The 26,675-nt window shown below is 39.5% G+C and overlaps 1 protein-coding gene and 1 long non-coding RNA gene across 2 annotated transcripts in view; both read right to left on the minus strand.

The window, feature by feature from the left end:
• The window catches only part of LOC127529601 (uncharacterized), a 113,195-nt gene extending 97,646 nt beyond the window's left edge, over positions 1-15,549 (minus strand). The window contains exon 1 of the long non-coding RNA XR_007936218.1: positions 14,459-15,549. This is a non-coding gene — a long non-coding RNA (uncharacterized LOC127529601). The remainder of the gene's footprint in view (positions 1-14,458) is intronic.
• A 674-nt stretch (positions 15,550-16,223) lies between these two features.
• Positions 16,224-26,675, minus strand: part of LOC114660893 (RNA exonuclease 5-like) — a 56,365-nt gene continuing 45,913 nt past the window's right edge. Inside the window, exons 15-19 of the mRNA XM_028813875.2 lie at positions 23,186-23,278; positions 21,046-21,265; positions 20,408-20,616; positions 17,729-17,838; positions 16,224-16,605 (exon numbers count right to left, since the gene is read on the minus strand). Coding sequence (XP_028669708.2) covers positions 16,530-16,605; positions 17,729-17,838; positions 20,408-20,616; positions 21,046-21,265; positions 23,186-23,278 — 708 coding nt within the window. The 3' untranslated portion in view covers positions 16,224-16,529. The remainder of the gene's footprint in view (positions 16,606-17,728; positions 17,839-20,407; positions 20,617-21,045; positions 21,266-23,185; positions 23,279-26,675) is intronic.

Genomic DNA, 26,675 nt, shown 5'->3' on the forward strand with positions numbered 1-26,675 from the left:
ATGCAGTAGTGCGATTTGTGCTCCTTGGGCAAATAAAGCAATGCTGGCAATTCTGTCTTCTCACGAGGTACCATGGCAGCACATGCAGCCCTTTTTTTGTTTCGGAGAATGTGTTGCTTACACCTCTTTAAATTCTCTGTCAGTTCTTGTCCCAACAGTTAATATTGCACTGCAAAATAAAATGGTGGGCAAGTGGTTTGTAAGAATTATTAAAACCAAATAAAATGTGAAGCACATTGGAAAAGCTATCAGAATTCTCTTCATGAAAGACCCTAATATGTTACATTTCAAGGAATGTACGGGCAGCATGTTCTAATGTTATGACTGCAGAATCTCCAATTGTCTCTAGGGTTGAAGTCGAAAAAGATGATGCACTCCCTGATGTAAAGGGTCCAACTCCCGTATTTATAAAGAATTACTCCCTGGAATTGCACTCAAAGTCTAACTAGGATAACAATTTGTTCTACCTCAGAGTAGGCCTTGAAAAGTAGTTATGAAACGTCCTCCACTATCTCCCACCGAGGAGCAGGATTTCAAATCTTGGAATGTCTGAAGTCACAAATTTACTACGACCCGAGCTGCAGAATGGCACTCATGAAGGCATTTGGTACTTTCCTTGGGAATCATGATGACGTTTTTAGTTTTCTCATACTAAGGATTCAGCACAAAGATGATAATAATAATTAATAGCAACATTCAAAATGCAGTCAATCACACCAATAACTCAAGGAAAATCAGTGATTTGCACGATTACAACTTGCTTTAACATGACCTCACGTGGAGTGCTGAGGAAATGTATAAAATGTATAAATCCGCATTATTACCTCAAGATTCAAGATTTTTTATTTGTCACGTGCATAGTTATACAGGACAACACGCAGTGAAATGCATCGTGATCCGCTTATCAAAACTGTGCAAAGTTAGAAGAATCAGTGAGATTAACAAAAAAGTCCTAGATTGAAAGATAACATTATAATAGAACATCATAAATAAGTAAAATTAAGTGAATAAAGTAGAATTAAGTGTTAGGTGCAATAGTGCAGTGATTATTGTGCTAAACCAAAGTTAGACTGGTGCATAGTGTTAAATGACAGACCAATTCCAAAACAAGGTAAGGGTAGACGGCATATTACAACTTACAGTCCAGTCTAAGGATGTGGAGGGTCATGGATGAGATGGCATGTTCTGATTTAACAGTCTTATGGCTTGAGGGCAGAAACTCCTTCTGAGTCTCTCTGTTCTGGCCAGGATGCTACAAAACCTTTTGCCCGATTTTAACAAATGAAACAGGCTATTGCTGGGATGAGAGGAGTCTTTGATAATCCTGAGAGCTCTGGTCCTGCATAGATGGTAGAGCTGACCTGCAGTAGCGTTCCGCTGCATGGATCACTCTCTGTAGGCCTTTACGGTCCTGAACACAGCAGTTTCCAAACCAGGATGTAATGTTCTGTGTCAGGATACTTTCCACAGCGCCAGAGTAGAAAGTCTTTAGAATCCCCGAAGAGACCCCAAACTTCCTAAACTGTCTGAGATGGTAGAGTCTCCGCTTTGCCCTTTTGGTCTGAACTTGGATGTGTTCACACCAAGTCAGGTCTTCAGAGATGTGAACCCCTAGGCATTTAAAACTGTTCACCCTTTCCACTAGAGTCCCGTTAATGATGAGGGGCTTGTAGTCCGGCTGCTGTCTCCTGCTGAAAGTCTACCACCAGCTCCTTGGTTTTGCTGACGGTGAGCTGGAGGTAGTTTTCCTGAAACCACAATGTCGGGTACGCAACTTCATCCCTGTAGGCCGTCTCACACAGTTTAAGGGCATTTGCAAAATTCTTTAAATGCTGTAAGACCACACCACCTGTCTGCAGCAATGATGCCTCCATTACAGATGTTCTAAATAACTTCTACCTGCGGTTTGGTATCCTGAATAACGTACCTGCGAAGAAGTCGATAAATGGTTGATGTTGACATATACAAGTAACCTTCTAGTTGTTTAGTATTTATAGTAATTCTTTATCTGTCCTGCGTTTATGTATATTTTGAACTGTGGCCCAGGGGGGCGTTACTTTATGCAACAACACGCTGCAATACTGTGTATGGATGGCATGACAATAAAGCCACTTCCCTTCACTTTGTAATTACAAAGCTGCATTTTCCCCGTGGCCAAAAAAAACATAACGTTACCAACGCTTTCATTTTGACTGACAGTGCATGGCTTCTTCACATAGATGGAGCAGTCACATAGTGTACAACATTTCTCACGAATATTATTCCGTCCCTGTCAAATCAATATCTTTTTACAAGTTCACCGTTGCCCAGCATTTCCAAAGAATGTGTATGTCGATCTCCGTCTGAACGCCATCTTCTAACTAACGAGTTAGAACACCTCATGAGTGTGCCCTCCTAAATCCTGGGGAAATTAGAATCAGTTTCCTAAATTAGAAAAACGGATTGAGTTCAGACCATTTTCCAACTCTGAGACGCTTCTTAAATACGGGCATTGGCATCTGAGAACCAACTAATGAACTGGTCTATAAAAACCAAACCAAAGTCCTTGATTCTCTAGTCTACTCTTACTGGAGGCTTTGACCATTTTTAAACATAAATATTTTTTTCTCTCATTTAATAACTTCTGTTGTCATAATGCTCATTTATATACAGTACATTTATGATGGCTCATGGCCGCAGCTATTTTGTTTACAGGATTGTCATTGCTGTTGTGATGTGTGATGCCTTCACGCTATTGTTATTTAACATACGCTAAGTCTCCAAGTTTTTTGATGCAAAATACATTCATTCTTTTTTTTTGGGTGGGGGTCGTTGAATTCTTCCTGTTACTTCTGACATTGTTGACCTTTGCGTAGGCTCTTGCCCCAGGATTTTTTTTCCTTCCATTTTGAATTTGACCATAGCTAGTGTGCTTTATTTTAATTGACCCCCTTCCATGTCCTTTTAATTCAGTCTGCTCCCTTTGTCCACTTTGTCTCTTTGTCCTTCTGACTCCCCCCATACAGCGTGTGCACAACACACATGCATCAGGCTAATTCAAGTCCACTCCTGGGCAAAGACGGTCTGCCCAACATAGGATCTGTGTTGATGCTAGCTAACGTCGGCCACTGACATACCATGAGGAGTGTGAGAGAATGCTCAAGAGAGAGGACTTCATAAACCTACTCAGTGAAAGAGACTACGCCAGGACCCTCTGAATTTAAGGTCGCAGGACAAATGGCTAGGAGAGTTGCCCCTGGCTCCCTCTCGTTTGTACTCTAAAGTCCGCTCTTCTAACCTCCAAGACGTGTCTGGCTGTTTGTGGTGTTAATCTTTTGAAGTCGTGTTCAAAGAGCAGGAAAACATTTCATAAAATTGATGACTTCACTTAGACCAGGAAGGGGCTCGCTCAAATGAAAAGTCCAAATGAGCAGATTTTACAAGTCATTTAATTTGTAACGGAAATTTCAGCATCATTGGTACACAAGTAATGATTCTTTAAAACACAGCTAAAATAACAAGTTCACAATGGGAACAAAAATATTTGTTTGGAATTTTTGTACATTTACAACTTGCAATTTGTCAGTATCCCTAGAATTGTACTGCATATAGAATTTTTCAATATGATGAAAAATCAGGGTTGATAATAAATTACTTATCCATAAATACATTCTCAATGGTTTAAAAATAATCAAATAGTGAACTGACTCAATTTCATACTGAATATCGAGGACTCCAGATGGAGTGTCAGCACCCGAAGCAAAACAGGAGACACAATGGGACAAGTCGGCAATTGTGGGCGCCACTTGGAAAGCACCGACTGTTCGTATGACTACCGGCAGAGTACAGGAGGGGACGTCACTGCCTCCACCACACAATTCTGACAAAAAGTGTTTCTAAAGTGTCTGCCTTAACACACTTTGTTAATTATCTTCCTCGTTGTAATCATTTGATTTTTTAAAATAAGAACATTATAGAAAAAACAGTAAAATGCTGAAAGCTAAAAACAGAGTAGCTTTAGCGTCACACTGCATTTCTGTCGGTGTTTTCAGGAAATGCACCACAAAACCTCAATATAAAGTCTACCTTTAAGTAGAGGCTCTGCTGGTGTTCAAGTGTCATTAAAAAGTCCAACAAAGTTGCAGAAAGGCAGACTTGCAGACCTGCCTTTAACATTCACAGACACAAGGACAGAAAGTGGCCATCTTTAACAATGCATGTTAGGGACAGTTACAACAATGAATCCATCCATCATCCAACCTGCTATATCCTAACTACAGGGTCACAGGGGTCTGCTGGAGCCAATCCCAGCCAACACAGGGCACAAAGCAGGAAACAAACCCCGGTCAGGGTGCCAGCCCACCGCAGGGCACACACACACACACACACCCACCAAGCGCACACTAGGGACAATTTAGGATCGCCAATGCACCTAACCTGCATCCATCTTGTTAAATGTTAGAGGCTGCTGTAGGAGTCTGTCTGTAAATATCAAAAATACGGCTCCAAACTCCAAACTACTCTTATCTGGGAATCTGAGGATGCAGACATGTTGGAGAATACTACAGGAATGTATGCACCTTTATCTGGATTGTAGAGAAAACTGTAGGAATGTAACATCCACAGAATAACAGATTAAAAATGACAGTAGAAGGGCACCATATTTATATTCCTTACTTTATGTAACAAATACAGTAAGGTAAATACATGTATAGGGTTTATTATATTTTGTGCTAATGCTAAAAATTTTTAAACCATATTCAATAAGTCATGGATTTTGCCACTGGATTTACTAATATTTCCCTCTATTTAATAGCTCATGCAGCCATTCTTTCTGCTCGCACTATAAATGTACAGCACTGTAAAATGCTGGCAAAGGAAAACAATACCATGTGACAAAATTTTTTTTTTCTAATATAAATGTAGAAATTGATAATTATTTTTTTTATCTGAAAACTTGTAGTCCAGTGGTTTTCCAGTTTAGTCCTGGGAAGTCCTCAGTATCTGCTGGTAACCACTGTGCCGGTCACTCAGTCACTCGGCCTTTAATTGATCTCACTGTTGAATTGGCAGACTTTTTATTTCTTCTCTTATTGTGCATTCAGAAAAGTTTACTTGTGTTTGATTTACATTTATTAGAAACTGAGAAGTATGTGTAATTTTTGCCATATCTATAGCTGCCTAACTCTTATTATTCTTAATTCTTGTTAATGGGCTTTTTTGGTTTAGTTTGCTGTCTTAAATATTTTTCGTGTTACTAATGGGTGTACTTAGTAGTAAATGATGGCATGAGTAACCAGAAAATGAAAAACAACAAAATACTAAAAAGAAAAAAATAAAAGTTCTTATGCACCTAAATTCCTGTTTCATTCATTAAAAATTTAGCCTACGCATTTTGTGATTTCTGATATAAAAAAAAAAAACAAATCTGTAAAGATAAAGCATAACTAACATGGGAGCCAAACTTGAAAACCACTGCTTTATTTAATTCAATATCAAACGTGCAGCACCTGTGTACTGTATATTACTTTCTTACACATAATACTCTTTAATGAAAATTTAGAAATGTCATTATTACTGTTAATTTATCTTTTTGAAAGCACTGCACAATATATCATGTCAACAAAAATTAAAACAATATAATTCAAAGTTTAATCCTGGTGTTGTAAATTTTGGTGCTTTGATACGCAATAATGAAAATAAGTGATGGACTGAAAAGTAATCACAAGAGGCAATTCCTTAAAGTGCCATTTTCATGAGTGTCAAAAATAATACTACAAAAGTTACAATTAAACATACGAGGGCAGGTAAAGAAAAGATATACAATACATGCTAAAAAAAATAAATACATTAAAAAACAGTAAGTTACAAAGTTTTTGAATCTCCTTTTACAGGAAAGCTGCCAGATTAGTGTGATGAAGTCTCAACAGTAAAATGCCATGTTTGTGTGAAGAAAAGGATAAAAACATAAAAAGCTCTTTATTTAGTGTGAAAATTAACTCGTATCATTTTTCTTTATTCCTCCACTGAAGTATTATAACATTATCTAACATGTTAAATTCAGATGTGTTATAATATAATATAATATAATATAATATAATATAATATAATATAATATATAATATGGCCCTAAATTCAATCAAGCAGGTTTGAAAATGTTATGCATATTATATTATCAAACTTGCTTAATTTAAATCAGTGCTGTAAGGATTTATTATATATATATATTTTTAATTATATTAGGCCTTTGCCACCCTGAATTCAATTAAACATGTTAGAAAATGTTACACATATTATCAAACCTGCTTAATTCAAATCAGTGCTCTAAGGATTTATATTCTATTTTACAAGTTATATTAGGCTGGTGCCATCCTGAATTCCATTAAGCAGGTTTAAGAATGCTACATATTATACTATCAAACCTGCCTAATTTGGACCAGTGTTCTTAGAATAATATCATATTAGGCCTCTGCCACCCTGAATTCAATTAAGCCCATTTGAAAATATTACGCATATTACCAAACTTGTTTAATTCAAATCAGTGTTGTGAGAATTATATACCTTAAATTAGGCCTCTGCCATCTGAATTGCATTAAGCAGGGTTGAGAAGGTTATACATATTATATTATCAAACCTGTTTAATCTGAATTAGTGTCATGAAAGTAATATAATTATATAATAGGCTTCTGCGTTTCTGAATTCCATTAATCAGGTTTAATAATGTTATGCATATTACATTGTCAGACCTGCTTAATTCAAATCAGTGCAATAAGGATCAACTGTATATTTTATTAAATTACAGTATAATAGACCTCTGCCACCCTGAATTCCATTAAGCAGGTTTAAGAATGCTACATATTATATTATCAAACCTACTTATTTTGAATTGGTGTCATTAGAATAATATTATTTTAGGCCTCTGCCACCCTGAATTCAATTAAGTTCATTTTAAAAATACTGTGCATATTATATTATTAAACCTCCTTACTTTTTGTCAGGGTTGCGAGAATTACTTATATCATTTCATATTAGCCCTTTGCCATTTCATTAAGCAGGTATAAGAATGTTATATATATTATCAAACCTGCTTAATTTGAAATAGTGTCATGAGAATATTATATTAGGCATGTGCCACCCTGAATTCTATTGAGTCTGTTTGAAAATATTGTGCATATTGTACGATCAAACGTGCTTAATTCAAATCAGCGTTATGACAATCATGTAATGTATCATCTATTGGGCCTCAGCCATCCTGAATTGCCCTATGCTGGGTTGAGAAGGTTATGCATATTATATTATCCATCCTGCTTAATTCAAAGCACTATCTTGAGAATGATAAAACATAATATAATATTCATTTCTGGATTCCATTGAGCAGGTTCGACAGTGTTCCCTTATTCATATTTCATTATATTATTTACCCTCCTGTCTTTTTTTCTGGTTTCAAGTCACTGCACAAGCCTGCTGATTACTGCAAGAGCAATAAGGATTTTTAGGGGCATTATGATGGTGTACCTGAAACACAACTGCCCCTAAAAGTCCCTCATTTTCCCTGCTGAATGTGAAGGCACGCCCTTGCCCCCAGAAATGAAAGGGTGTGATTGACTTTTTAACGAAGTAAAGCGATTCTTTTTTTTCCAACACGATCAAATTAACGCGCGTTGCCTCGAGGCTAAAGGGCAGATCAAACTGCACTTCCCGACCGTGTGAGATGTCAGGGCGCTGCGCTGCGCTACTCTACCCGCCGAGTCGGCCGCCTGTGCCGGACTACCCTGCGCTGCGCTGCCCTCCTGTCGGCGCACCACTTAGCCGGCGAGCCGCGGGATATCTTTCAGTTTTGTCAAGCAGTGGCCACTAAGACAATTTGTGCGCTAAAAAGTCATTTAGAAGAAGTGAAAAAGGGTCGATACCCTTTACGATCTCGTACTCTGAAGACAGCCAGATGGTCCTGGTTATATTTAAGTGAACAGCCGTAGTGTGCGCCTTGGAGGGGGGCAGCAACAACTTGACTGACCCAAAAAAAAAAAAAAAAAAACCTAATTTAACACATAAAATTGAACTTGAAAAAGACTCACTAAGTTCAATGCCTGAGACGAACTTATAATAAAATGGTAATTATCATAATCAAGTTGCAAAATACGGTGGACATTCTTAGTTAGATACATTTTTAAAACGACTTTACAAGCTGGTCCTATTCACTAATAAATACAGCCTGTACTTACATCGTTAATAAAAAAATGTACGCCAGATAAAAGAACGATTAGGGATCAGGAAACGTCGAACTAAACGTCCTCGCGTGTTCCGATTCCCAGTACGGCGCTTCATCTTCCGCGGGGCATCGGCCAGGTACGAGCGCTTCACAACGAGCGGGTCGATCGTCTCTCGTGGATCATCGTGAGCACCAGAAGCGGGACTTTGCGGGCCAGTTGGATTTGGACGCAAACTCATCTCGCCCCCAAAATCCCGAGCCTGAAATCACAAGAACGTGTAACGACCTCCAAGATGGGCCAGGGTTCTAGATCTGAGGTGCGGAGTCCGGCTTGGAATACAAGAAGAAGAAGCAGCAGCAAGAGCAACCACCGAGCCGCACCCCACCCTCCCATCCAGCGGTGCTCCGGGGCTTTTGAGGGGCAGCGTACGAACAAGTCGCCTGGTATCGGGCAGGCGTTCATTTTAAAGTGACACGGTCGAGTGTGGAACATTTCCAAAAATGCCAGCCATCTCCGAGCAGCCTTCAGATCTCTCACACAACTGTTAATGAAGACATGTGAGATTGCGCGAATGATGCTATTCAAGTAAATGAGGATTAAGGGTCACAGTTTCTCGCTGCAGGCCGTTTATAGTGCCTTCGATTGAACTTTAAGAAAACATCTTCCGGATTAAAAAATAATCCATTTGGAGAATTTAAGTGGCAAAGTAGTACACTACAGGAGCCGCCAAGCCCCCCACGTGAACAACGAGGGAGCGCCACAAAGATGTTAAGAGTGAGCGCGGTGGAAAGGACACTTTTAGATGGCTACTGAACAATACTTTTTAAATAGAAAATGTATATATTTTTACCTTGCGATAAACATAAGATTAAAGTGCGATCTGCTAGATGACGAAGAAGCGTCCGGAAATCGAGACGTCCCGAACTTGCCGCCGCGCACAGGCTCAAACCAAACCCTAAACGAACGAGTAAGCAACCCCTCCCAGAAAAGCACCGGGCGCCGCGTCCCGCGTAACGTCTCCTCGCCAATACGCCAGCGATGACTTCAGGCACTCGCCGTGGGCTTAGACGGGTGCGTCACGATCCACCCGAAATCTTCAAACCGGGTGGGGAAGGATGTCTTTCAGGGGTTCAAGCGAGGCACGGAACAGTCTGGTGCGGGTGCGAATTGTGTTTGCAAGTTCCTTTTCGTAATTAGCAGACGTCGCCTTTACTAAAACGCATGGCTGAGCTCGTGCCTGTCCGGTGAAGGAGCGGCGTCCCGGCCGGGGTGGCGCCAGCCTTGCGCACGATGCTGCTGGGATTGACACCGGTAAGCCTGAACATGATTAGGAGCTTTGGAAATGGGTCGTTGGATGTTGACGATTTTACAAGTATCAATTTTGTATGGCTTAAAGCCTCTAAATTATAAAGACGTAGTAGATTCAAATAGCTGGCAATGATTGCATGAAAAAAATAATCTGTAGCTGCCTCTAACCAGTTTAGGTCTCAGCACAGCTGCTGAGTTTGATCCACTCACGTGATTATCGCTCATCGTTCTCGGTAGCCGCACTTAATGTCCTCACATTCATCCTGCCATATTCAGGATAGTCGCTTGGCAGCCTAACCAGGCGGCATTTCGGGCCAAGCTGAAACCGGCTGCCTTATTTATTAATTGTTCATTCGTTTTCAGGCGAGCATTGTGAAAGGTGAAGTACAGGGTGTGCCAGTTCAGCAGTGGGCTCACATCCACCTACTCCTCGTAGTGGGGCCAATCTAGAGTCCTCTCTCAAGTTGACCTCCATAATGTTAAGACGGAGGTGGAACTGGACCAAAAGGAAAACGTGCCTACAGCGGAGAGACAGTGGCCAGGTTGGGATTTGGGACAAGATAATTACATGTTTTACAGTGGATTGTAGTTTTCTGTTCCATACATGCATGGTGCCCACATTGGGGCGAAGTTTGGAATAAACAGTTCACGGAACGAGCCAGGGGACTGTGTGGTAAGACATGGGGAGAATTTGGAGGGAGACCACAATAAAACAACATTGTAACAGGAGCCGCTTGGGCCACAAGGCACCCACACGGCCCACTTGTAAGAACTATGGAATGGTTTCATTTCTGCCGACAGCTCATTGTTAGTCCCACAAGTTGTAGTCAGTACAGACAGATATGAAAAACAGTATAAAATATAGACGATGAAAGATGCCAACTAATAAAAATACAAAACATTATACAAGATAGACAGTTAAAGGCAGTATATAATGCAAATAGTTGAACAGATACATAGAAATATGAAAGGCACCATATAATATAGAGAAATAGATAGATAGATAGATAGATACTTTATTAATCCCAATGGGAAATTCACAACAATAACAATATAACACCTTGAAAGGAAGAATTTAATATAGGTAGTAGCTAGAAAGATAGGAAAGACATTATATGATTGATATATATGACTGCATGAAAGACGTCAGAAAAGATAGTGAAAGGAGATACAAAATAAAAAACAGAATAGACAGACAATGAAAGGCACTATATAATACAAAGATATGAAAGGTGCTATGTAATAGATACTGTATGAATGATACTACTAAAGATGGACAATGCAAAGAGCTGAACAGATACAAAAGGCACTATATAATATAAACAGTGGAACAAATAGACATTAAAAGCTGTATCAAAGACAGCAGAGGTCCGTACAGTAAGGGGGCACACAGTGAAGACGGCCTGATTGTACTTCAAGCTCCTCCCGACTCTGAGTTGTCCACCTTGCAGTCTGCTGTCGCTAACTCGCTTGGATGTGTTACTGTGGTGCTAACCTTGTGATCTGGAATCCATTTTGATTGATTGCTAAACTGCAGCGGCCTTGATGATTCTAATCAGCCAGCAGTGACTAAATAGTTCATTTCGCTGCTCTTGTCGACATTAACCTCCCACCTTTCAAAGATGGTGGTCACTGTCCCAAACACACTTTCACTTATTGCTTTTCTTTGTCTAACCAGCAGCAAGCTGCCACATTTTCAATGTTTTCTAATCACCATTGACACATTCTTCTGCCATGTCTATCATCTTTGGTCATTTTTACAGCCTTCCATTCACGTTTTAGGGTTTCCAGAAGCTGGAGTCCATACTGGCAGCATTGAGCACACAGCTGGTCGCCAGTCCTTTGAAGTGCCCAGTCCTGCACTCACCCACAGCCACTTACTCTATTTGGAGTCGTCAGTTAGTATAGCCTTCATATCTGTGGGAATGCGTGAGGAAAACCCACCTGAACACAAAGAGAACATGCAAACTCCACAAAGGTGAAATTTGTGCGTACCATTTGAACCCAAGACACTTGTGTAACAGCACTAGCTAGCATGCCACCCAGCTTTGTTGCACTAAAGGTTCTGAGCAGGCACTCAGCTTTGTTCTGCTTAGACACATCCAGAACCTGTCATGGCTTTGGCAGACTCTGTCCAACCTGCCCTCATGTAACTCCTGTGCAGGTCTCCAGGACATCAACTCAACGTTGAGCTCCACACTCATGATGGGGACCAGCCAGCAGTGGCCACCTCTTCTAACCAGCCTGGTGTTGGCGTCACTGTATGAGGGCAAAGACTTCCTGCAGCCATTTCTAACCTGCTTTTAAGAACTGCCACAGCAGTATCCAAGAAGCTTTGCTAAACTCCAGTTGGCTCTCACTGGGCTGCCATCTCTAATGAGCCATGATGTGGTCTCATTCTGTAACTGCAAAAGCACCTGGCAACATTAAACAGAGAAGGCTGCAGCCATCTTTAATGCCTAATGGAGCTTCCAACGGCTGCCTTGAGTGACAGGGACAGTGACAGGAGTCTGACGTTGAGAGAGGGATGGATAGTGTAGGTAGGCAGAAAGATGGCCACTTTAGGAAAGACACTATAAAAGACAGAGTGTGGAAGGTGCCATATAATGCCAAGAGTTGAATAGACAGACTGATGGATAGAGTGAAGATAATATTTAATACAGATATGAAATGCACTATACAATAGATAGATACTGTATGAAAAACATGTCAAAAGATAGTGAAAGGCACTATAAAAGATAAATGGGCAGAATATCAAACGAAAAGTTTGGCAGACATTGAGAAAAGTGATATAAAAGTAAAACAATGAAAGGAACAGTATAATAGATACAGTATGAAAGGCACCATACAATACAAATAGTTGAAGACAGATGTGAAAGGCATTAAATACTAAATAGATACTGTATGAAAGGTGGCTAGCACAGTGGTGTCGCTTCTGTCTTGCAACAAGTAGGCCAGGGTTCACGTGCCAGGTGCTCTCCGTGTCTGCAGAGTCCAAAGACTTGCAGGTTAGGTGAACTTGCGATGCTAAACTGGCTGTGTGTGTGTGTGTGTGTGTGTGTGTGTGTGTGTGTGTGTATATGTATTCACCCTGCTGGCACCCTGTTCAAGGATTGTTAATGCCTTTGTGCCCGATGCTTGCTAGGTTCAGCTGAATTTCCCCACAACCCAGCTCTGGATAAAGTGGGTTTAAAAAATGGATGGATGAAAGGCACTTTAAAAGATAATAAATGGAAGGCACTATATATTACAAATAATTGAATAAAGAGCTAGACAGAAGGATAGGAAAAGTGGTATAAAATACAGACAATGAAAGACAGTATGTGATACACATATGGAAAGCAAAAGTAGACAATGAAAGGCACTATATAATATAGATAAAGATAGGCACTAAACATTGCAAATATTTGAACAGAGCGTGACATGAAGGGTGCAGTATATTACAGATAAATACGAAAAACATTATAGATGAAGCATATAATGTAGGTAAGGTAACTAGAAAGCTAAAAAAGGAAGTATATAATGCATACTGTATGAAAGATGCTATAAAAGGTAAACTATGAAATAAGCTATAAAACTGAATAAGAAAAGCACTATAAAAGACAAGGACATTTACAATTTATTACAGATATGAAAGACACTAAATAATAGTGTGGGAAAGGCACTATACAATAAAAATAGATCAATGCATAGATATTAAAGGCATAAAGAATAAAGAATGAAAAATGATATACTGTATATTGAAATGTTTGTATTAGTGGCTTGAATTCAGTATCTTAAATAATGAATGAAAGGCACTATATATCTATTCAACTATTTGTATCACATAGTGACTTTCATTATCATTTATACTGCCTTTAATATCTATGTATTCACCTTTTTGTATTGTATAGGGTGGTCCAGATCTAACTGTGCAACTTTTAATGCAATGCAATACTGTAATTGCATAATTAGATCTGGACCACCCTGTATATGTAAGGCACTACATAACAGAACCATATGAAAGGCGCTATATAATGCACATAGGTGAATTGGGATATGAAATGTACTATATGATAGTAAGATATGAATAGCACCATAAAACATGGCCTATGAAAGAGGATATCTATTATACTTACTGTGGACAGAACTTACAAATATACCGCGGTCCTTTAGCCGTCCGTAACATTCACTGATGGGCGAGTTTATTTCTGTTAGTTGTCTTTAAGATTAATACTAAGAGACACACAGCGAAACAGATGAATAGACAGATGTGAAGGGTGCCAAGACAATAAAAAGAACTATACGGTACACAGAGACAAACATGAAAGACGCTATAATCTTAAAAAGGAGAGCAACTGTACAATGAAAGGCGCTATATAACACAGACAGATTGAATTCACGGAAACACACACAGCTCCAAGCCGTCGCCGGCACATCATTTCATTCGCATGGCTCTCTAACCTGCACACAGTGACAGCTACTGAGACGGGCACAGGAGTCGGACCTTCGAGGCCAGACGCCACCGCCTCCTCCGACATGACCAGCGAACCCCGGCATTCCGAGAGATTTCTACTGCCGTCCCTAACATTCGGGCAGGTTCTGAAGTGTCTCACGCGAATGGCACAGAGTGCCAGTCGTCGCCGCCGGTGGCTCCCAGGAGTTCTCAGACACAAGCTGTCTGACTACAGCAGCAGCGCGCAAGGCTCGCTCTTTTAATTGGATTACGGAGTCGGAAGCCCGTTCTGTAGAACGAAACGCGGAACACGCCCTGGCCCAAAAAGACATCGCTTGAAATGACTGCCAGTCGTTAACGTGCCGTGCCGTGCCGCACACACAAACACACACACACACGCGCGCGCGCGCGCGTTTTCCGGTCATGCCAGGTGCAGCGGCAGACGCGCCTCTACTGAGCGCGGTCCTTTTCTAATAACCGTAATTCACACCGCTAAGAAGCTCCAGGGAGATCGCGGCCAACTCACCGTGCTGCTGCGCTCAGTGCCCCCCTTCCAGTGAGGCTGCGCGTCTTCATTTCGCCCTTTGTTCCTTTAAGGGGCTCTGCGTGCTCCTACTGGTTTGGGCTGTCTTGTCTGGCAACCCTGACTCATTGCAATGTAAAGATCTTCAAATATTTCTTCATGGTCACGCCACAGGCTATCAAGAGGCCAGCAGGGGGGGGGGGGGGGGGGGTAGAGGGGTGTGTGCCGGGAGGAGGCGGGGGCTCTGGGGGGGGGTTCCACATCCAAATATCGGTCATGCAAGTGCACCGCACTGCAAGAAGGAGAAATGCGGAGCGAAAGGAGCAGAGCCCTCCGGAGGGGCGTGCAGCCATCCAGCTGCAACTTGACGATCCTCACACAGGTCCCCACACTGGCAGTAAATCTCATGACAAGGGTGACTGCCAGGCGCCAAGGCTGAAAAGAATCGTTAAAAAAGAAAGAAAAACTCCAGAACCGCCGGAGCGTGGCGACAGCCTTTCTCTCGCGCGAATAAATGAAAACTTTACAGCGTATGCCTCGCTCTGTATATGGAGGCACACGGTCCTGACCAGCACTATTTTCCTAGAAATCACCTCCAAATATAGCAACGGGGAAGGGACATTCCTAGAAATCCAGGGAACGTCAGAGCGGTACTCATCTCACGGAGCTGCCGAGTTCTACCAGGCGGGGGCGCTGCCGGCACTCGGAGCGCTGACTGAGCTTAACGTTGTAATGCCTTTCATTCCAACAGCATCAGATAATGGTCAGTCATGAAACTGAATCACTTCGGAAAAATGTTTCTGGAACCCCGCGGAACTTTCTTTTATGCGATGTGCGTTTCCTAATTGAATATCTTTACCATTTTAAGCTCAGTGTGGCTGGAGGAGTGCCATTATTAAAGTGCAGGTCCACGTCACATTGACCAGACGTTACGGAGTGAATCACGCCGGCTGAAATAAACAATCCCATCTTTCTTACTGACATCATACAAGCACAGAATACTTTACGGGTTGGGGTTACGTTAAAAAAGAAACAAAACGATACTTCTTCTTGAAGCCTAATCACAATCGATTCGTAAAATTAGGCGGCTTGCGCTCAAGCCGTCCACTTAATACAAACCAATCGATACGTTTTCCTCACTCGCTTACTGGAAGTAACAGCCATGAAAAATATCAGACTTTCTCCGAAGTCGCCTGGATTTCACTTTAAGAACACAAAGCAGTAAAACATAAGCGTTATTAGAAGTTTAAACTTTGAAGAACTTTAGAACAGATCGACTTTCTAACGCCACTGCTTTATCTAAATTAAAGCGACTATGCGATCCTTCAAGTAAAAGAAAACATTTTTACAGTCCCCACAGGCTGCATGTGTTAAATGCCCACTAAAACACCCATTTATCGCGGCTCACAATTGCCTACGCATACGCCAAAATATTCACCCCCCATTTCGTAATAAGGACCTTAAATGACCTGCAGTCAGCGTCACGGGCCGGAGCGGAGTTTGCTGCCACCTGCTGGACATGAGGCCGACACGACATCAGCGATGAAGAGTAAGCACGGCAAGTGAAACGAGGCTCACATTGTGATCTCTTTGCACTTAATGAAGGTAGCACATTTCAAAGATAACAATCTGTCTGCAAACCAAAATGAATACTTAACATAAATCCGTTTTTGAGTCTTCTTTCTTTTTTTTTTAATCTTAATTCGATTCTTCCACACCGACCACAAGAATTCCTCTCCGAGAGTGAACTTAATAGCCGACGGCTGGGCGCTCGTGCGCGCGCGCACCTCTGCATCTCCGAGTTGGCTGCGCCTGCAGTGACTCGACACACTTTTATGACCTTCTCTCGGTGCTCTGCCTTCTGGCTTTCCAAAAAGATTGGGGGAGGAGGTTGACCTCAAGTTGTTTTTTCTTTTATTTGTAGCCGAATATAAAAATGTAGCATAATTGAATAAAAGCAATTTTGGCAATAATTCCGCCATGCAGAATAAAAGTTAAACTAAATAAATAGTAGATCATAAAAGTTTTGTCCTCTAAGCCGAAGGTCCCATGATGTAACAACTAAAAGTCTTCTTCATGATGTCCCTAATGCATTGGACGGGATGCGCTTTATTGAAGTCATACAAAGGCCAGGCAGACTTCCATTAGATCTGCAAAAAAATTAAGGCAAATTAATATGAAACCACCAATGGATACATCTGAAAACAATGAGGCGAAAACGGGGGTGGTTGGAGGGCTGCAATAATCAGACATCTAAGTGCATATTCGTCCTGGCCATGGTTCAACAAAGAGTTTGCATATTCACCAATGGAGATTTTGACAGTGCGCTGACCTTAAAATATCTCAACCATATATTTGACTTGAGCTTAGTTCTGTAAAAGCTAACTTGCTTGTATGGAATGTTATTTGCTTTTAATAAATTCAATAAAATGCTAAAAAGAAATTCTCAATGAAAACTCAACTGTCAGGACAAATTTCCTTAAGTGTAAATGTCACAAATTTACTTTAACAAAATTCGTCCCGTTTCATGTGCACATATATACAGATGGAACATGACTATCGATGTAGCTAAATACAACTAAAAATGACAATATGTGCATGTTTTTGTATGTTTGGAAATTACAGAGAGCCATCAGATAAGGTCACAGGTGTCACTGGGCCAGACATATGTGCCTCATGAAATATTTACCTTCTAGTCTCCAGTTTACTGTAATAATGAGCCCCAGACGCTAGAGAAGAAAAGTCCCCCTTAACCCTTTGTATACTAAATATGGAGTCTGTTTCAACCTAACTGTATTGTTTATGCATAATCAAGAAGGTGCCTTGTAGTTTTACGAGCACGTGGTAAATACAGAAAATGTTGAGGACCAAATGTCCATCACTTTCAGTCATGTAGGGCTGCAGGGAAACTGCCATCGAGTTCAATGCAATCAGGATACAAAAGGTTAAGTTTGTTTTTCCTGTGTAGCACTGGGATGGCAGCAGCAATCAGACAGAGATTTAGAAAAGTGCATTTGGTTCTTCATTATGCATGTACAAACATAAATGGGCTCTTCTTTATACAGTGCCTTTATACACTGAATATCATCCCAAGGGTTTGATCCATTGACTTATTTATACAAATAGGTATAATTTACATTTTTTGAATAACTTTCGCACAAGACGGTTGAGTTTATCATGGTTGTACAGTGAGTCAGGGAGTTAGCCACTAGGTCACAGTCCGAATTTTAAAACTTTCACAGCAGCAAAAAAACACACAATATATCACGTTACCTGTCTTGCCCTGGTAATAGCAGCAGACAAAATGTTTTGATGGGAAGCGACTTGAAAAGTTTCCCCACCTTCCTGTCGATTTTTTTCATTTGCCTAGGAATGTTTTCCTCCTGTAGAGAAACATCAGCTCTGTCAAGACTGAGAAAAAGTGCACAAATCTGTTCAAATAATTAGTCCAGCCACTACCTTTCACACTTTGTTTTCATAACATCTGTGGACACCTTTAAGGGAGGCCACTTACCAGTGACAACGATGAATGACCGACGGTGTCTGAAGAGCTGCAGATCTTCCACATATGTAACACAGGAATCTCATACAGTACCTGCTTGATGGGCCACTGTCAGGGTGGAGTTGGCACGTTATTGCCATGTCAGAATTTATCTCCAGATTACCTCTCCTTTGCCATAGACAAATATGTGTGTGTTAGGTTGACGGGTCATTGTAAACTGGTCCTGTATGAGTGCACGTGTGTGTGTGTGTGAACCATGTGATAGACCAGTGCCCTGTCTACTGTTGAGGTGGTCAATGGGATAAGCTCAGACCACCCCACAACACTGAACTGGATTAAGTGCTTTCATAACGTCACGTGGTATAACACCAAACAACAAATTTGAGGTGTACTGTGAAGAACTGAAGCTGCAAGAATAATTCTAAGTACGTCAAAGCACTTCTGAATAATGATGTCTGTCGTAACACACTATTTACATACACTTACTGTACACTACCACATTTATAAAACAAATTAGTAAAAATAACGTTAGTATTTCACGCCTATCTTCTGTACTTTTTCCCTTGTTTTAATCATTTGAAAATGTCATGTTTTCACTAATTTGCTAGCTATGGTTATCACTTTGAAAAGCAACAGAAGGATATTTTCCACTTCAATGTTTGTTAAAGAAAGGACTTCTTCTTTCTTGGTTATTATGGCTTCTCATTCTTATATTGTTTAAAAACTATCCGCTTTTAAAATGGTCCAGCACTGGTGAGACCCAGACAGATAGATAAGGCGCTACAGGGCAGATAGATGGACAGTTAAAGGCACTATATGACAGAAAGTTATGGAGGTCACTATTAAAGACAGACAGAGAAACAAGCAGAGCCTTGAAAATGTATTTAGCTCTTTGACCAATTCTTGTAATTTTACGGAATCACAAATCCTACAGTAAAATGTTGGTCTCCATGATATTCTAATTTCAAAGCATTGTACACTCAAAATTAGTTAATTTAAACTAATAGATGCTTGTGCAATTTTTGAATACTGCCTCAGTTTCTTAATCAAAGTGATACCACGGCTTAGGATGTTTTAGGGCAGTCATCTTGTTATTCTTGAGCCACTCAAAGGTTACCATAATCCCAAAGCACAATGATGAAGATGAATTCTTGCACACGCTTCAGTTAACAGACTCTCCTGCCGTATTTGCACCATCCATTCTTCTCTCTGTTGTGCCCAGATGTCCAGTCCTTGCTGACAAATTGCAGCCTCACAACATATTGGTGTTTTCGGGGGTGTGGGAAGTGTTACACTTGTGCCAGACATATTTCCTTCAATTTTGGTCAAAGGGCTCCAACGTGCTCTAATGAGACCACAGACCCATTTCCCACATTACAACTGGGTTACTTGCATGCTTTTTGGCAGAGTCCAGCCATGCTTTTGCACTTGTTTTGCATTTGTAACGGCTTCTTCTGCATTTCCCTCCCATAACGGCCTGTGTTATGTAGAACTCTTGCTATGGCCGCTGGTGCTCTTGTACTCCATTCTCAGCTACTGAACTCTGTGGCTCTTACAAAGTGACTGCTGGCCTCTCTGTGGATTTTCTCACAAGTGCCCTTCTTTTCTGTAAAGAGTCTTTTGAGGAGTAGTGTTTTCTAAGCAGCATGTCAGTGGCTTCACATACCTTCTATTGCTGGACAACTGGAGCATCTGAGCATTTGGATTTTGTTTTTCTGCATTTTTTTTTTTAAATGTATGCAACTGTTTTATTTTGTGTAACCCTTTGAATTCTCTTTTGTCTGCATCTTCACAGCTGTCTTTCAAATTCACTACATGAATAATGATCCCATAACTGTGGGATTTTATCCAGAATATTTTAACGATACACTGGTACTGTAAGGCAATTGTGTCAGCATTAGTAACTGTTTTGAAGCTGTGTAAAGTCAAGAGCTTCCACAGTACAGAGATTGGAAACTTATGCAACATATTATTTTTCTAGCATAAAGTAATGTCACATAAAAAAAAAAAAAAATAATAAAAAAAATAAACTAATTTTGAATTTTGGTGCTTTGCAATTAAAATATCATACTGATCAAAATAACTGTTACTCAGTTAAATTACAGTCTGGAAACATTTGAAAGGCACTATAAAATTATAGCAGCCACTTAATACCCTTAAAGGAATAAGAGAATAAGACCACCCCAGCAGTAAGGAGGCTCATCAGAGGGCGCACTGTAGACATTCAGTGATGAGAATGTACCTCAGTGTTACCTGCACAATGCCAGGTCTACAAGTGCAATGTAAACTTTTCTTTCCCTCTGTACCAACTGTCAAAAGACTGCCAGGTTCCACTGGATGCACAGTTTCTTCAAAGAAAGCTAATCAGAGCACTGCATTTTTGCACTTTTAAACTCTCCATATAAGAATCTATTCAAATGTTTTTATCTTTTTTTTTTAAGTAAACCCACCATATGGAGCTTTTGATCATGGAATCTTGATATCACATTTGGCAGCAATGTTCTTGTTGTACTGGACATCTGTAAAGTATCATAGGAATTACGGTTGGTCCAAGTGTGCAAGTAGAAAGGTGTGTAGGCCCAGCACATCTTTATTTTCCTTTTGTGCAGAAACACCTCAGATGAAAGTGCTGAAGTTGACCCCAATGCTGTCTGGTACTCTGGAGAGATAACAAAATAAAAGAGCAGGTAAAATGTAGTACTAGAGAGTACTAGAGCGAGTGCAGGTCCTGGGATGTAGGGTTACGCCAGATGTGTAATACTACTGGCTCTGCAACACTGGAATGGTTTATGCAAGCCTGACTGTACAACGTGTGTTTCTATGCTTGTGTCTTTGGCTGCCAAGTGGATTTCAAAATGTTCTAAGAGTGTAGTGTAAATGGCACAGACTCAGACTGCATATGTGTTTAATTAACTACTTATACAAATTAAAAAATGAATACAGAGTTGATTTCAAGTTAAGTATTCATAACACAAAGGTGCTTTTAAGAGTAGAAATAATCATTTTTGCAGAGATTCCTATTTAGCTAAAGAACTGAAATACTGTGGTTCTGCACTATTGGCATGAGCAATGTGGCTCTGCTACTTACTTATAAGGCCATACTTCCGATGCTTCCCTGTTAACTGGTCCCTTGGTAGAAAGACACCTTCAATCTGTCCAAATGTGCTGAATTTATGGTGAAGGTCAGATTCAGTTAATTTCTTGGATACTCCAGACACAAAGATGACATTTTCATTTCTTGCCTCCGACTCCAGCTCTTTCAGGACAAGGTCATAATCTAGTGTTGCTGTTGTTACTGGCCTCACCACCTGCAGCAGATAAAGAAATGTAAAGTGAAATGGAGGTGACTGGGGGATCTGCAACAATGGGAGAGAAGCTGATATTATGATACTGGTATAATAGAATATCCAATTTGCTGGCCAATAAATCAGCACCTACCGTGGCTCTAAGTGCTGTACATTTAGGACACATCTTATAATCATTAAAGGCAAATGATAACTAAATTTGTTTTATTTCAGACTGTTTGTTGCAGGCATGAAATCTTATTAAGAAATGGTAATGAAAACCATCATCCATAAAAGGACTAACGAAAGCTCAGAAACACAGTTTGCAAACTTCTTTCGACTTAAAGCTTCTTCATGTCTAGAATTTAAAAACTTAATACCCAGAAATTCAAAGTTAAATGTAACCTTACTAAAAATTGACAGCCACTATCACTGAAAATGTATAGTCATTTTGTTTATATGTCAATTTGATAAATCTCTGGCAGTGCTTGCTCTCTAACGATTGGCAGAATTTCAGAAGCAACAAAACTAGCTCAGATTTTTTTGTGGTGAAGACTAAAGCACATATGGACATGTTAAGTAGTTTGTTTTTGTAAAATGCTTAATTCATTAACCAGTTATGTATGTCCATGCCAGGGGTTGAAGTCACTGAGATCTTTGCATACCAACAGGTATTAGATTGTAATCTCAGAAGCCAAGTAAAATCATATTGGATTTGCCTGGATTATAAATCTGCTGTACATCATATTCTGTAACCATGCCATTTATAATAAGTGCACAGTAAATTTAAAATACAACAAGAGATTACTGTGTGTCACATATATCGTATCATATATGACAACTACTGTATAGTTGTGACATTAACGCCTGCTCTGGCATGATTTATTAAGACTAAAAAATCTACCTCATTGGCTCCCAAAATGGTTTTCATAATGTGAACACTATTGAAGCTCCAGGATCCAGATTTACATGTAACAAAACCATCAAGAATGAACAGTGAATAGATATAAATATGGTTTAGACATCTGTTACATGTTGGAAACTGAAGACAAAATAGATATGACCAAGTAGAGAGTCTTCTGCTTGGTGATTTTATTGTTTATTTTTTTTCTTAAAAATGTCTGGCAAACACTTTCATTTGTAAAATGTTTCTGGAAAAATATATTAGTACCATTAATGATGTAATAATAATACATTTTATTAATATACATATATAGCGCCTTTCCCATGCTCAAGGCATTCACAGAATATAAGAAAGAACGGCAGAATATACAGAATATAGCATTGTACAAACCAGATAAATAAACAAAGATTACGACAGTAGCACCACTCTCCATGGTAAATGTTTCACCACAATGGACCAGAAATATAAATATGTATTAAGAATAACATTATGTTTCAAATGAAACGTGCTGATCTGTTGTACTTTGTAATACCGCTGTCATGTCAGTTTACTGCACACTGTCTTAATTATTTGCACCTAAAGGTACACGTTGTCTTGTTGCGTTACTTGTTGTATATTTGCAATGTGGTCCCAAAGACACATAATTTCATCTCATGCTGTACTATGTAGTTGGATGGGATGGCAATAAAGACACTTAAACCTAAGCTTTAAATTTTTAGGCTTGGGGCCTTTCTTTAATTGATTTTATAACATGCTTTTAACTTTGTTACCAGTTCAACTATTAAGCAATATACAGTCCTGAATTAGGAAGAAAAAAAGTTAGTCAAATGTTTCATTATCCTTGGTGTAACACAATGCAACATTATATGTGTCAAACAGAGAATAACTAACATGATATGTGAACCAGGAATTGCTATAATACAGTTCATATTAAGAGTAGACATCTCATTGAAAATGAGCCAGTATATTTTGAAGCATGCATTTTCTTATTTCCACATTTTTGGGAAACTGAAAAATCAATACACCAAGGGGGTCGATACCTTTATAGTGCTGCCATTCAATTCATAGCCATTCAGAAACTCCATCGCTAGATGTGCTCCTTCTAGCACTTCATACTCAACACACACAAAAGGCTGAAGAATAAAGAAGCATACAATAAAATTGTCATTTAACATTCATTATCTAGCAAGTCTATCCTATAAAAATATATTACTTTTTGCTTTGAAGCATAACAACATCTTTACCTCTCAGGCAGAAACTAACACCCATGCTATGCTACCCACTTACCAATGGCATAGCTACCATTAAGGGCCAGATGATGTGCAAAATAAGTAATAACTTTCCCCCAGTAATTTAAACTTATTATTTAAATGTTTCTAACAACCATCAACTTTGCTTTCTTAAGCAATTTCTTTTCAAATGTTCTATCATATGCACAGTATAATTACTTATTTAGAAAAATATTGCTTCTTTAAGTCAGAGTTTTTTTATTGATTTTATTAAAATCACACAACATTCTGTACAAATAAATCAATTTTTACAAAAATAGGATTGAAAACAACTCAACCCCCACCCCTGAGAAAGAGAGCTAGGCCTGCAGAGCAAAAGTTAAAGCTAGTAAAAATAAGTAAATAGATGAATTAAGTTCCTGCTTTGCGCCCTGTGTTGGCTGGGACTGGCTTCAGCAGACCCCCGTGACCCTGTGTTAGGATATAGTGGGTTGGAGAATGACTGACTGACTGACTGACTGACAACTAGATGGATTAATAAGTGAGTAAAGATAAATGGAGAAAAAGGGAGAGAATCTGCATCCTCAGTGCTTTAAAATCTTATACTAAAATGTTATTGATTAGATCCTGCCAGGTTTTGAAAAAGTTTTGCACAGATCCTCTAAGTGCAGATTTGATTTTTCCAGTTTCAAATAGTATATAACATCAGTTACCCACTCACTTAAAGGAGGAGAGTTAGGATTCTTCCAGTTGAGCAAGATAAGTCTACATACCAATAATGAAGTAAAAGCAATTACAGTTTGTTTGTCCTTCTCCACTTTAAGCCCATCTGGAAGCCCACCAAGCACCGCTATTAATGGATTAGGAGGGATTGTGACACCAAGGTTGTCTGGAGGGCATTAAAGATTTTTGTCCAGAATGATGTTAATTTGGTGCAGGCCCAAAACATGTGAGGCTGGAGCTCGACTGCAACGTTCGCATGTTGGATCTTATCCTGGAAACGTTTTGAACAATTTTAAACGAGATAAAAGTTTTGAAGTTGAATAATTGAATGCTTTGTGCATATGGAGCTCGAGTGGATTCTGTGCATGGCTGCCTTCCACTCCTTTTTAGAACTACTGAGTAAGAGATCCTTTTCCACTGTACTCTGGGATCTTTGAAAGGAAGGGACTTTAAACTGGTTTTATATATTATAGAAATGCTGCCTGAGTCCTCAAGACTGATCAATATTTCTTGAACAGAAGTACGTGGGAGGTGAGGAAAATTGGGCAGATTTTGTTTAGCAAGTTTCTAATTTGCCAATAGTGTAGTAAAGGCAATTAGAATTTGTTTGTCTTTCTCCGCTTTAAGCCCATCTGGGAGTACCCAAAACACAGCTGTTAATGGGTTAGGAGGAATTTTAACACCAAGGCTGTCTGAAAGGCATTTAAAGATTTTGGTTCAGAATGATGTTAATTTGGTGCAGGCCCAAAACATGAAGTTGTTTTTGTTCCAGGAACTGCCAGGCAGTTTCTGGTTGAGTGCTCTTTAGACTGTTGGGTGAACTTTCCAGGTTAGTGATGAGGCTTGAAGATCATTGCCCATACTAAAATGAAGCCCACCTGTTGTTTTCGATTACCATTACATTCCCTTAAAAGTAGCCACCACACTAAAATTAAATAAAAGAAAATGTATTGTTTTATAAGGCATTGGACTGCATCTTGATTTTCACCCACTGCTAAGGATGACCCCAATAAATTTGAAAAAGCAACCAAAGAAGCCTACATGTACTGCATGCACTTCACAGAAAAGAACCCAGCAGTATGATGCTTCTGTTTCAAAGAAGAAAAGAAAGCTTCTGCAGAAAGAACAGGCATGTATCTAGAAAATCACTTCTTCAGCTCTTTGCTGTCCTCACCTGGACCAGAAAACACCTGGCTGAATGGTAGTTAGCGCTGCTACCTGTGGTTTGTTCTTTTTCATGTGAAAGCCGTTTGATCCCAAACTTGTGGTGTGGCCATTTCACGTTAGGCTGTTGATAGCCAATGGAGTTTCCTGAGCAGCAGGTGGTTGTAAGGCTCTCACTTTACTTGAGAGTTTAAATCTGTATTGCTGTATTTTGGCAAATGTCAGAGGGTACCACAACAATCTGAAGCCAAATGAGACAGACCAGGCACCACCATCCCAATGTTTGATTAATTTCTTTTGTGTCATTACTAAAACAAGTGCTGACATTATTGGTTAGGTAAGCTAATGTTTATGTTAAAGACATCTGCACACGTATACAAAAATTATAGTATGGCTACACCATACTTTCATGCCAAAAACGCCACTGGTAGCCACAGAGCAACAAACTGAATTTGTGAGAGATAAACTTCCACTATAAACAAGTGCAACTTTGTTATAATAATAATAACTTTATGATATTAATAACAATAGTTCTGCAGTAAAGTTGTTTTAATAGAAATACAAATGTAAATCTCAAATAGACTGAAGACAGATTTTTTTTGTCATATGCATCAGTATAAGTTGATTATACAATATAACAGTATAGTGGACACTTATTTCTACCTGTAAGCTTGGATCCACTCAAAATATATTTCTGAAGCCTTTTTATGTCATTCCAGTATTGCTGTCATTATACTGGTGACATTGGTTCATTTGAACAGGGAAACAGGATACGAAATGTAGTTGCATGTACCCTAACTTATTATTTCAGATTAGAAGATGGGTGAGATTTAAAACTACAGAATGAAAACTTTTATTTCTGAATATTTATTTACAAACATGTTTAAATGAAACAGAATATAAATGCTTTAGTGTTGCACCCCTCCACACCAGTCTGAGGATGCACTCAAGCACAGAGATCAATACGTGTTCTAAGTTGCATTAAGTCTGTAGAGGCTAAGGTGCAACCACAAACTTGATTGCTTTGCTTTTAGATGTGCCTCTTTAGGCAGAAATATTAAATCAAAATAAGGCATAAAAATAATCTATTAAGAAAATGCATATAGCTTTGAAGATGACATGAGAAAAGAATCAATTAAACAGACTGAAGATAGACTAGTCATTGTAAAATCAAATATGGAGGTAAAGACCTTGCAAAAGGAGCGATCAATCACAAATGGCCAGTTCACCCAAATATCATCAATACTGCGAGAAAAAAAAAAATCAGGAAAACAGCAGCAAAAGAGATTATGGTGGGCAATCTTCAGAATACAATCATGAAGGTATCAAAATTCTTTTTTCTTTCTTTTCTTTTTATTTTATTCTCCAACGTTTCCACTTAGACCAAGTTCTCATTGGTATCTGTAGCAGGAAC

This window comes from Erpetoichthys calabaricus, chromosome 11 (assembly GCF_900747795.2).
Source record: "Erpetoichthys calabaricus chromosome 11, fErpCal1.3, whole genome shotgun sequence".
Classification (NCBI taxonomy): domain Eukaryota; kingdom Metazoa; phylum Chordata; class Cladistia; order Polypteriformes; family Polypteridae; genus Erpetoichthys; species Erpetoichthys calabaricus.